This window comes from Teleopsis dalmanni, chromosome 2 (genome assembly GCF_002237135.1).
Source record: "Teleopsis dalmanni isolate 2A chromosome 2, ASM223713v2, whole genome shotgun sequence".
Lineage (NCBI taxonomy): Eukaryota > Metazoa > Arthropoda > Insecta > Diptera > Diopsidae > Teleopsis > Teleopsis dalmanni.
Window position 1 is genome coordinate 168,491,652 of NC_051847.1, and position 13,570 is coordinate 168,505,221.

At 29.3% G+C, this 13,570-nt stretch overlaps 1 protein-coding gene across 2 annotated transcripts; it reads right to left on the minus strand.

The window, feature by feature from the left end:
- Positions 1-1,412: 1,412 nt before the first annotated feature.
- LOC119681655 (leishmanolysin-like peptidase) lies at positions 1,413-7,880 on the minus strand (the record flags this gene model as incomplete). 2 transcript variants are annotated; one of them, XM_038094906.1, is given in 12 exon segments in its annotated part: positions 1,413-3,059; positions 3,132-3,379; positions 3,504-3,663; positions 3,830-3,962; positions 4,068-4,097; positions 4,182-4,407; positions 4,480-4,667; positions 4,741-5,126; positions 5,221-5,332; positions 5,423-5,505; positions 5,586-5,616; positions 7,726-7,880. In XM_038094906.1, coding segments are annotated over 12 exon segments (1,974 nt in total), but the record flags the coding sequence as incomplete, so codon positions are not given.
- Positions 7,881-13,570: the final 5,690 nt, after the last annotated feature.

The following is a 13,570-nucleotide window of genomic DNA, read 5'->3' on the forward strand; positions in this document are numbered from 1 at the left end:
ATTTAACGGTAAAATTACCATGGCTGTAAGCTCGTCACATTAATAATTCCTTGTTAATATAGAGTTACGAAATTTTTGTATGCAGAACCGTTAAAAAACAAAAAAACTCGGCTACTACTTATATTTAAAATATGATAAAGTTTCTAATTTTTCCGCAGCATCCACAATAATATATATTTTTAAACAAAAACTCTCAAACTGTGTATATTAAGTTCAGCATGGAACCATAATATTTACAGCAGCATTCAAACTTACTGATGTACTTATACACTGCTAAAAATTCGTAGTACTAAAAAATTATTAAAAAATTTTTATTGAAAGATTTTTGTTTTTATATAATTTTCAATTGTTTATTATTTATTTATTTATTTCTATTTATTTGATATTTTACATGCATTACAGAAGTTTTAATTTACAAATTTTAAATATTTTGTTGTAGTTGCAATGATAATTTCCTAATTGTTCTAATAAAATCTTTATCTGCTTAATACGAGTATAATATTGCCTAGCTTAGTGTAAATTTAAAAAATTTCTAGAGTTACAAAATGATATTTTACAAAATGTTTAATAAAAATTAAATGCTTTATGGGCAGAAACAAAAAATATACATTTACATTAGCATCAATATACAAATTTTTTGTAAATAATATGTATAATAAGTAATAAAAATACAATATATAGAAATCACTCCATTTAAGCACTAAGAGATTTTAGACTGTATACAATTTACATATATAAATACACAAGTAGTGAAATAGAGTTCATTTTTAACAATTATAATACAAACACGACACGATAAAATATTTTACATATTATACAAATCGAAACTTTAAATATACACATATATATATGTATATATATTAGTTAATTTTGAGCTTAGTTTATATATTATTTTACAGTATCGCAAATCAGTTGATAGTACTTAGATTAGTTAATTTATAAATTTAGCTAATATATAATTATAATTGTACAATTTTTTATAAAAACTTTTATATAAATAATACTAATTAAACAAATTAAAAAATTATTATATATTTCACCACTAAACAGTATTGCTTTGGAATGTTTAAAATTATGAATAATAATAACAACATTAACAATTTTTATTGTTATTGCCTTTCCTGCTAAAAGATTTTTATTTTTTTAATATTAGAATAATATTTGGGTTCATATTTAGAAAAAAAATTAAAATTATTTATAATAATTATCGTTTTGTATTACAAACAAATCTCAAGTTATGTGTGTATAAACTAATTTTAATAATAAAACAAATCACAATATTCTTATATGAATGAATTAATTATAAAGTATTTGGAAATAATTTTTTTTATCAGTATTACTAGTTATACTATATTTAAATCTAGTTATATATTTATATATATATATTTAATTTCAATAAAATGTTTTGTTTGTTTTGAATTTCAATATAATTTTCTTTTATAAACATTATGAGTATATTATATCGGTAAATATGTATTGCATGATCGCACCCAAAAGTAAAAATATATATAATAATACATTAAGAAAAAGGGATGACTATATACGCTCATGATATATTGAGCACTTTTGAGCTGAATATATTATTTGAAATATAAACATTTGTATTTATTCTTGAAGTGATTGTGTATTTAGTTCAGAGTTAGTCCTAAAAACCTGATGAAATTTATAAGAAAAGTAGAGTTAAATATGATGTTATGATTAATTAATCGTAGTATCAGACCAGAACATAAAATTTGTTAGATTTGATCAAAAAGTCGTGTATGCTGAGTACTTTTAAGTAGCCGGTAAATACTAAAGGCAGCCTAGCTCACAAAAAGACTTATATCAGATCAGTGGGAGCCCATCTCAAGAGCTCGGTTAAGTGTTTAATATCACAGTTTAAGAAACACGCTGACTATTAAAAAGGGGCTTATTTTGGATTGGTGATAGCCCATCTTACTTAAACTTTTTATGTAGGCCCATTTCTTCCTCACTGCTGCGATAGTAGTAATTGAAAGCCGGTTGAAATACTTAGTTTTCCAACTTTTTTTGTTACAAAGTTTTGATATTATATATTTAATATATTATATCGGTCAGAATATAGTGAATCAAACATTTTTTCGGACAGGTAATTTGAGGTAAGAGTGGCGACTTTGGACTCTAAAGCCTATTTATGCAAAAAAATGGACCATTGTTAACAATGGAAGACGAAACATACGAGTATTACTTACAACTATTGAGCAGTAACTAAGAGTAGCTTTTATAAATTGTTTTGATACTTTTGTACCAATAGATTTCATTGTAAATGATATTAATATTTTAATTAGAAATTTATTATCAAAGTTAACTATAAACTTCTTGTTATTTAATAGATCTTTAGTAACTTGACATGAGATTTGTAAACATTTAAATAAGACTAAACGGTAGAAGCTGTACTCGTCAATGTTCAAGACTGATTAACTATTGGCATAAAATGCTAAGACTGGCACAAACAGATGCACATGGATTACGTTTGCATATAAAGACATGTGATATACAGTGTTTCAAAATACATTTGTGAAAATTGGGAAACTAGACAGCACATACAGATGAACATAGCTTAATAACTTTGATCTATATAGTTAATCGATAACATACATATTTTATAGGATTTCAATGTCTCCTACACTATTTTATAAATACATTAATAAAGTTAATGGAATGGTATAAAAATGTGTAAAATTTTAAATATTCATGCATTACACTTAGCTTACTACTTGCTTACACTTACAACTATTCTTACATTTAAACTTAACATAAACATATAACAAAAATGTTTAAAAATTATAGTAATAAAATATCTACGAGAATTAAAGCATCTAACTGACATGCACCAACACACGCTTGAATAGCAAATCTGCAATTATGGCACCACTTAAGAGTAGGTGTTTATGCGCACCCAAACCACATGCACTGCACACCATAACATCACGTGGGTACTTGTTCGATGGTGGGGCCTCTTCACGGAAACGGCATTCCTGCTTTCGTGCGGCAAAATAATTGCCGCACAACTCATGGCATGGTGGACAAATTATGGCACCCTAATGTAAAAAGTAAACATTTAAAGCACATTATACCGATTATGTTAAGCTTATATATGAATCATTTTATACCTTATGCAACCACCCATTTGCTAATATGCGAATTGACAATTGCTGCCCTGGAAAATAGCAGGTATATGAGTAGTTACCGACAATTATATTTAAACGTCCGTCGATGCAACTGTATTCGTAGCAGCCAGAGCCCCAATGTTGCCATTCACGTGTCTGATGGCATGAACGTTCCTCCCACATGGATTCACTGTGATCAAAGCATTTCGAGCCTTTGCCATAACTCTCCAAAGCAAAATTTTTTTCTGGTTCTATAAACCCAATAAAAATTTTAATTAAATTGTCAAAATATTGTTTGGATTTATTTTATTCACAACTAAATCCATCGAGTTTTAAAGAAAAAATCCATCGAGTGGAGTAGAAAATACGACTTACTTGGATTATTTTCAACAAAACGACAATGTGAGCCGCGTACTATGATATTCTTATTCCTCCATGTGAATTCTTGTATGTAAGGGCAATGATCCGCAAGTGAGACGGAACCACCATAATAACCCTCTTCACCATCTCTCACATTGGTGAGGCTATCAAAATTCTAAAAATTAAGATTAAAAATGATTATTATATACAGAGTGCAGTAAGATGTTTAGAATATTAAGAATTATCAGTTAAAGTCACTAGATATCTAAATTTCTTACTCTAACATAGCACTTTAACATATCTATTCCACTATTTTCATTTGACAACATTGTCTTGCTTACCTGGTATTCTTTTGGTAGCTCATAGTCATGCTTTATGAGATTACACAGCGCCACAGAGTTGCGATCGTCTGTACACTCAGTTTGTAGTGGATCTTGTTTCACTTTCGAACAGAATGGATGTATGGAACGTCCCCTAGGAAATTTATAAACATTAATTTATAACACAAATTCTTTCAAATTTAAATATAAAAAAATGTTAATAATTGCATGTATTTAGAAATGTGTTAGAAAGTCGTACCGCATCCATTTTTCGTTGCCATTTGGTAAGCTGTTAGTAAAACATGTTAAAAATATATATGATTTTTTAGTAAATTGTAGCTGAGACATATGAGCGCAGTTCTCTAGTACTTACCTGCCATTATTGGTTTGTATCCAATCTTTACAACTGCGCATAACAAAATTACAACCTAACCCCTTACCCCAAGTAATGGGCGTGGCCATGCTGTAATTAGCGCGATACCAACCAGAATCCTCCATAAGTGCTAAAGTGATACGTGAAAAAACAGGTGATTGGGTATGTGTGCCAGTCATTGCTTCATTTTCTAGTATGCGTTTCTCCCAGTGCGTTAATGCAGTGCCTACAAGTGTTGCCACACACGTGTAATGTTAACACACTTATCAATGAATGCAAATGATTCTTTGCTACTTACCATCGCCACCTTGATCTTCCAATTCAGCTCCTTCCAATTTGAGGCAATCAAAATGTTTACGTACCTCTGCTACCACACGTGGTGTTACCATCATATTGAACTCTCTACGTATGAATCCGCCACGCACTGACCAGTTTTTGCGCACTACTTTACGTATCGTCTCGTTGCTCCACTGGTGAATTTGTAAACTTGATACCAAAAAAAAAATGCGAAATTTGAGTTTAAATTTTAATAAAGCAGAAAAACAATTTTAATAATTACTTTTCATTCAGGTGAGGTTTCCCCGTGTCTGGTTTGCGCGGTGTTCGTGGCTTTCCTTCATCATCGCGAAAAAATGCATACAAACTCACTGAGAAGCCCAAGGCATGCAAGATTTCATGTTTCACAGTCGATATAAGCGTTTGCAATTCCTGCGGTTTAGTGCTGATGCTATCAGGACAGAGATTTGCATGTCCCGCTATGGGTCGATCCAATTTAGCCTCCTGTTGGCAATGCGCTGCATACGCCACTGTCAGTCCTTTGTGGCAACGCTCCGTTTGTCGTGCAGAAACATAAAACACAAAGTCAGCATTCTCAATGCCTTCACCTGCGTCAGTGGTCTCGTCAATGCGACAATTTTGGCCAGTTGAATTGCAAACACGGCACACCTAAGCATGATTGAGATTGATGAATTATTAATTCAAATGAATGAGAATATGCTTAATTAATTCTATTTGAAATTCCAAGACAGCATTGACTTACATTTAAATGCTGCTCAGGCACCACAACTTCCCCACACATCGTAACATCTTTGCACTTGTCGATGCAGTGCGTCTCTCCGTCCTTCACAAACACTTGTGTGCTGTTACATTTTCTTTAATAAAATTAAAATCGAAAAAATAAATAATTGTGGTCGGCTACTTATTATATGTATGAATATATCAAATTTATTCCATCAACTCACCTATTCAGTTTTATGACACCCTTTGTTTGCCGCACCATTAATGCCTGCTCCCAAAAGTGCACAGCTTCAGGTAGGACGGTGTTCTGTAATTAAAAGCATCAAATTTCACTTCAACATAACTGAAATCCTTGATAATGCCTAGTTATATAAAATATGTACTTACGTTGATGAGATTGAATTTGTCAACGTCTAGTCTGAAAGAGATAAAGGGTTAAAAAGCAATGAGTCTCAAAGTGCATATTTTGTCAAATTTATTTTTATTGTTATGTCCAAAGGATTATATTTCTATCATAATGTGTTAGTGTTGAAAAATTATATTTAATTGTTTATAATAAACAGATATTAATAGATTTAATAGATATCCACTTGATAACTTGAGTAGAGTCTTTGACAAGTACGTTAAAGGAATTCATACACCATTACTATATACATTATATATATCCCAATAATGGGAATAGACACTGGGAGCCAAATGTGGAGAATATGGTGGGTGAGGAAGCAATTCGTACCGTAATTCATTTCATTTTGCCGCGGTTTTCATTAATGTATGAGTGGCTGCGTTATTCTCCAAAAACAAAATTTTTTTCTTGGAAAAATGCTATAGTATTCTGATATTATTGTTTTTCTTTGCATAGTTTTATCAAATAGTCTATGAAAATTATTCCACTTGAATCCCAAAATATGGAAGCCAAAATTTTTCCAGCCAATTGTTGAATTCGTGGACGATTTAGAGCACTATCTTCGTGCTTTCCCCATTCTCTGGCTTGTTGTTGTCTCTCAGGTGTGAAGCAAAGGATCCATGTTTCCAATGTTTTGAATGTCGAAGTCCTTGTCGTTTTTGGTCAATTGTGAGAAAATGCGGCACTAATCCTGCCAGAAGATTTTTCAAACCCAAATATTCATATAAAATATTCGTTACATGTTCATATGATATGTTTGTCATCTGTACTATCTGACGTAATTTAGTTTTTGGATTATCCAACACAATATCGTGAATTTTTTCAATTTTTTTAAGTTGTGACCTCTTTTTGGACGACTCAGACACTCTTCATCAAAAATACTCGTACGACCACAATATTTTATAGCTTTCCAATAGTTTATTATTGTTAACGATGTATTGTAGACACCCATATATCTACAATGCTTATGAAATTAATTTAGAGTTAGATAACAAATTCTAGTATTCTTTTGGTTTTGGTCTACGTTAAAGTAAATGTAAGTTTAGCTTTCATAGAAATATTCGATTCAAATCTACTGAAACGTTAACTATCCTCATCAAGGGTTGAGATGAGTAAACAGAAAATAATTTGATACGTTTGAGTGGTGAAAGTTTTGCAAACCACCACGACCTCAAAACTTTCTGAGTTACTAAATGCATTTTCGAGTACCGAGATTTATTGGATAAATGTTTAGCAAAGTTCAAGGATGCAACGAATGACATTTCTTTGTGATCTGCTAACTCTATTTATAGAGGCCACTATTTACTTTACAAAACTTGAACATTTGTGAGTCAATAATGAAATAGGGGAAAACCAAATTAAATATAGGTACTTGCATTATATCTAAAATTTACTTGCAATTGAATTCGTACTCAAGGAAGCAAATGTTCACCAAGCAATGACCCTGTTCCAATATAAATTTTGACGCAATGCCGTTTAATCGAGGCGGTCTGGGCAATAACTTTTGTGTGAATCATTTGACATTTTATGGCTTTCAACGCTAAATATTTTGCATTTAGCGCTTATTAACAAGTTAAAAAACGTAATTAAATTTAATTACAATTATTTTTCATAATTATACTGTCTGCTTCAGCCAAACTGAATTGAAGCATAGAAATGTATTTAATAGATTTTAAATTTAAAATTTTAATTAATAATTAACGCTATAAAATTTAATAGATCGTACGTTCAAAAATAATATTTAATTAAAGTAAAAAGAGGGATTAATGTGTTGGAAAGTCATAAAAAAAAATTCAAGTTTAAATATTTTTTTTTCGAAATCACCTTTAAACACTCAAAGTGCAAAAAACTCGTTAAAATGTCATTTAAAAAAATTTGTCAACTAAAAACCAACAAATAAACAAAAAAAAAAAAAATAAAACAAATACTAATTATAAAATTTATTTAATTTAAAATGTGTGTTGAGTGCTGGTGTTCCTCCACATTTTGAAATTTTAAGTTGTTTTTACTTCATAGTTTGTTTTAATACAGATACTTTTCGCTATGAATTATTTATTTGTATCTAAGAGATACAAATTACGTATATCAACTACGTGCTTCAATTCGAGCTTAAGGTAAACTCACTTGTAAACAGAATCATCGTAGAATAACAAAATCCGCAGTGGCTGTTCCCCGACGCTGCGCTTGTGTAGTCTATGAGCCGCTCCTTCTTTGTCTGCGCTGCTGTTGTGGCTTGGCGGTAGCGATTCCTCCATTTCAATCTGCACTCCATGCACAACCTAAAACAGCAGAAGAAAAAAAAAATTAAGTTACTAGATTAAGATACTTTGAAATAATGCAAAACAAAAACTATCAGAAGATATTTAATAAGCAATACGTCATGTAAAGCAAGAAAATTGCTTGGATTAGTTTTTTTTCGTTTTTTATTCTTGAGCTAATAAACAAAAAACCTAAACAAAAGATTCAAAATTGCAAAATGTCAAATGGTACGAAATTTGCACATTGCCTTGGAAAATGCTTGATAACCTCCATAGAAAAATTTTGGTTGGACTGAGAGCAGCGCTGCTTTATTTACCGCCTGAATAGGTTATTGAACCAAAGACCAACAACCAACGACGACTTCGACGATTTATGCATGCTTTAGTTTATAAAGAGATTATATTTTATTTACATGAAACAAATCTCGGAAAGTAGGTCACTTAGTAGAAACCAAAATATCGAAATTTTAATAAGTGAAATAATTCACGGATATATAGTAATTGGCTAATGATATAATAAATAGGAGAATATACTTAAAATTTTGTTAATAAAACTAACAAAATTAATTGCGGAACTAATTTTTTAGTACCTCTTCGGAGCCACTCTTTCTCTATACACTGTGAAATTTGGTTAATTGGTAGCACTGTTCTCTTTTTATTACCTTATTTATTTATGTCTTATTTTTTCAAATTTAGCTAATTAACATTAGTTAAATTAACATTTTCAGATTACTGACTACAAATACAGATTTCTATTATTGTAATTTTTTAGTACAGTTAGGTAGCACTTTTTAACATAAACTTTGTACAGATATACCCTACAGATTTTTTTGTAAACTTTTCTTTCATTTTTAGCATTTATGGGGTTTCAAGTAGAGTGTCAGCGTAGTTTAGTAGGTAAGTTTATTCTATAAGTAGAATATTTTTAAAATCTAACTTAATTAATTCGGTAGAAGCTGAAAGCCTTCTTCATAATTTAGTAAACTGCAAGTATTGGTAAGAAAGGTACAGATTTCTATTAAACATATTACCTGAGTGAGTTTGATTTCATCAAAACATAGAGTATTCGTTATTATGGATGACATCACTATAAAATGGGCAGTTAAATCAAGACAAAATTGCTTTTAAGCAAAGGAAGACTATGAAATCAATGGTTTTCAAAACGTTTTATGTACAATTGATGTTTCATCCATTTTCAATGGATCAAAACACATTAGAATGTGTCTTTGTCGGAAACATTTGTATGCCATTGTATGCCATTCAAAAAAAAGTGCCTTTTCAGCTCCGAATTGATATTCGTTGAAAAACTATATCCAACAAATAGGTAAAATAATAAACTCAGATTATTATTGTGAGTTTTAGACCAATTAAATATAGAAAAAAAAATTATTTTTCATAGAGAGATTTCAACTGAGAATAGTACGTATTTAAATATAGAAGAATATATTTAATTTAAAAAAAATGTAAATGTGAACAGTACTTATATAAATATAGAGATATATATTTAATATAGAAAATTATAGAAGAGAAATCATTTTTTTTTAAATACAGAAGAATATTTTGTTAACATTATAAAAAAATTTTTGAAAAAAAATTTTGTTCCATAGAGATGATGCAGCTGTGAGTAAAGTATAAATTGCTACAATAACAAGATTATCCCCCACATTAACCACTCTCTGAAATTTAGAGGGAGACCTACTCCCATCTCCAAAATTTCTTTAATAGATAACGATTTTTAACAACCGAAAAAATAGTAATTAACACAAAAAGGGGATCTTGCAGGTTTTTATTAAAACAGTGATATAGTTCATACATTGGCTGATTAGTTATAGTAGAAAGATATAGTTATATAGTTATAGTTATATAGTTATATAGATATAGTTATAGTTGAAAGAGATTTTACAAGAACATGCATTTTTTTTTACAACCAAATATTCTCTAGTGGACCTAGTGGACGTTTTTATTAACTTTAAAAGGATATAGTTCTGTTGCTCCCAATTTTTAATATAGTTAAACCTGAAGTCTTATATCAGACAATAAGTCCTCAAACTAGCACATATATAGCAGTACTGTTGATAAGTACTGTGATATAAGATCACAAACACGGATCTATATAAAATCAGAATAATATAAAAATATGCAATAAATAATGTTTGTATAAAAAGAACAGTATTGAAAATTTAACAATGAAAAAAAAAACTGTAATTAATTAATTCAATTTTTCTAAAGCTGGTTTATGGTTTTGTTCTAATAGAACAAAGTAAGTGAATTTGTTAATGAACTTTCACAGCAAATTAACAAAACTACAAGTTAGAACAAATAAGTTGACTACGGCTTTGGGTTAGTTGGCTAGAGAACACTGACTCTGAGCGCTGAATTTGATAGGGTGCAAGTATAAGTATAAATAAATATAAATTATTGGTCCTAATAAAGAATATAATAGAAATATATATTTATATATTATCTAATAAAAAATAATATTAATAAAATATTATAAATAATTCTCTAAATTACAAGTTAGAACAAACAAGTTGACTACGGCATTGGGTCAGTTGGCTAGAGAACACTGACTCTGAGCTCTGAATTTGATAGGGTGCAACTATAAGTATAAGTAAATATAAATTATTGGTCTAAATAAAGAATATAATAGAAATATATATTTATATATTATATAATAAATATATTTAATATAATATAAAGTTATAAATTTAATAAGTATATAATATTTATTTGTATAAAAATTAATAAGAAATATTTCCAAAAATATCATTGGTGGTGAATATTTGGTTTTACTCGAAACGGGTAGTCAGTCAAAAATGCAATTATTTAAAAATAAGAATTTTGTGGTTGTAATTTTTAAAAAACAAAAACAAAAAAAATATAAGGTTATATTATATTTTTCTCCAGAAAGTTCACGGATTTGTTTTTAGACTAAAGTTTGTGATTTGAAGTTTATCAAATCATATTCAGTAGTCATGAAATGACCTTAGCTAAGTCGTAGCAACAGTAATTCACTAATAAAATATAAATAAATTAAAAAAAAAATAAATAAAAACAAGTGATTAAGTCTAAGTGAAAACGTTAGCGTATATAGTTAACAAATATAATAGGAAATCTGTAATATGATTATAAGTGCTTCTGAATTTTAATTAGCTTAATTATCATAAGTTGATTACAATTCATTTTAATTACGAATGCCTTAGAAACGTCAGTTTAATTACAAGTTGCAAAGTGAATGTATTAAAACTGAACTAATAAATTTTATAAACATTAAATACTTAATTAATTATTCTCGCAGTTAAAACTAAACAAGTTCTATAAACTATAGACTTTTTTATTGCAGTTCAGTTGTAAGCTCTTAGCCACCAGTTTTAGTCAAAGAGGCTAACTACTGACGTCGCTCATACGCCGCGAGCAACCGGTAATGTTTTTTCGGCGTACTTTGTGTGAGGTTGCGTTTGACTTTTCACTGAAAAAGTATGTATGAACAGAAATTTAAGGTCAAAGTCTCAGAAAGAGTTCAAGGTTCAATGCAAGAAGTCATATTCACTGGATATGGTAATATACCATACGTAATATTCAAATGAATAGTTTACAATTAAAAATTGAGGAATCAAAAAGATATTTTTGCAAGGAATTTTTAATTAATCTAAAAGCTTTAAATATTAGAGGCTTCACATTCACATTCAGATAAAAGGAAATGAATTCAGAGAAATCAAATTTTAGGAATTCTTTATAATATTTATTTTTAATTCCTGTTAACAAGACAATGACATACAGACGAATATCTATGTATATAACTAATTTATTAAGTTATAAATATTTGCAAATTTTATTTCAATAAAATTTTCCTATGTTATTATTGTTAAAATCTGCAAAATCCTTTATAAATTGAATTAATTTTGTTATTGGAAACTTCGAGGCAGTGGCTAGAAAGTAATTAAATCAAAGCCCAAAAACCATTGAGAAAGCTGTGGTGGTGGTGGTGGTGAATTGTTTTTACTTGAGAAGAAGCGTAGGCAGCAATCTGTCCAAGTCTTCTCCTCAGTCATTTAAATTTGTGATGTGCACAATGGTACTAACATTTCAAAATTTGAAATTTTAATCCTAACGATATTTGATTGGACAATAGCATTGTTCAAATGAAACTGCTGCGAAAGGATGTCCTACAATTGAAATAGCCAGTGTCAGGAAGAGCCTTGAAAGTGCCAGACCAGTAATTAAGTTGCCTATTTGATTATGGCCGTGAAATTTGTCAGTACCATTGGCAAAACAAGAGCGAATATTTTAGGCAAATAATCGGCTTAAATCCATCATTTGAAAATAGAATTTCACTGAAAATGCTTAGAGAGGATTAAAACTGCTTCCACAAATCGGCCATTATAACACGCACATATGTATAAATAATAATATTGAATAATTTTTAGTAACTGAAAATAGCTAGTAGGTGAATATAATTTGTATGTTGGATGGAAAGGTATGGGGGTTTTATGGGCTTGTTTATTTTACATTGAAATTGAAATCATGGTATGAGTTCAATATTATTTCATTTCCATTTATCGAACATTTCTTATATTTTCATATACATATTATTTTACATTTACAACGTTTTCATTCAATTTATATAGTATTAATTCTGTTTAATGACATGCATAGCATGTCATTATTAGTTTAAAAATTATCTAAAGTTTTTTTGATTTTTTGGAACAAGAAGCCAAATATTGATTAAAGTTTCAGGTTTAAAGTTTAAGTTAAATTTATTAAATTTAATATTATAATTAGTCTAATTTATTATTTTTTGGAATAAAAATGTATTTGTATAATGTAAAGAGAGAGAGTTTGAGATACATTCACCTTAATACAATTGTAATTTGCATGTCAACATTGAAAAACTATTCCTCAATCTCATACCACTTCATTATTTCCAAATTTATTTAAGAACGAAAGCATATTGGTATGATAATATGGTTGAAAATATTCGGATATTTTATTAAAAAAAAATCATTATTCGAATAAAAGAAAACCATATAAACAATATAAAGATTTTGCATCATCATCATCCGTTTTTATCACATGACCACCAAAGAGCGCTAAGCGTTCATATATCTGAACGACATAATTGTTGAAAGTTTAAGTTGCATAAAGAATATTGTAGGGAAAGTAAAGAAAGCATAGAAAAAAAATGAGAAAGCAAAAAAAGAAAGAAGAAGAAAGGAAACAAAGAAAGAAGAAGAAAAGAAACAAACACAGAAGAAGAAAGGACAGAAAGAAAGAAATATTATTAGCAAAGTAATTATCACTACATGAGGTTACCTGAATAGGAGGAATCTTGTTAGTTAAGGGCGATATACACCCGCTAGATTTATCGAACTTGTTCCTTAAAGGTGGTCCTTAAGGTCTAGCATTCGAACTGTGACTTATTTAAAGTATCGCAACAGATCATTACTTTGATGTACAAGGTTGCCACTCCAACTTAACCTAACATGTAATAAGACTTGCGTTGAATGCGATTAATGCTTCAGATTTCTACCTTTAGGTTAGTCCCACTGACTTGTCGTTGAACAGTTCTTTATATATAGTCTTTTCATACTAAGGTCAATATTTGTGCTCAATTAGGCTTTGGCGAACAAGGCTACCATCTCAATTTCAACTAACCTGTCATTAGACAGTCATTTATGGTTGGCTTCATTAGAAAAATTGTGGATTCGAAA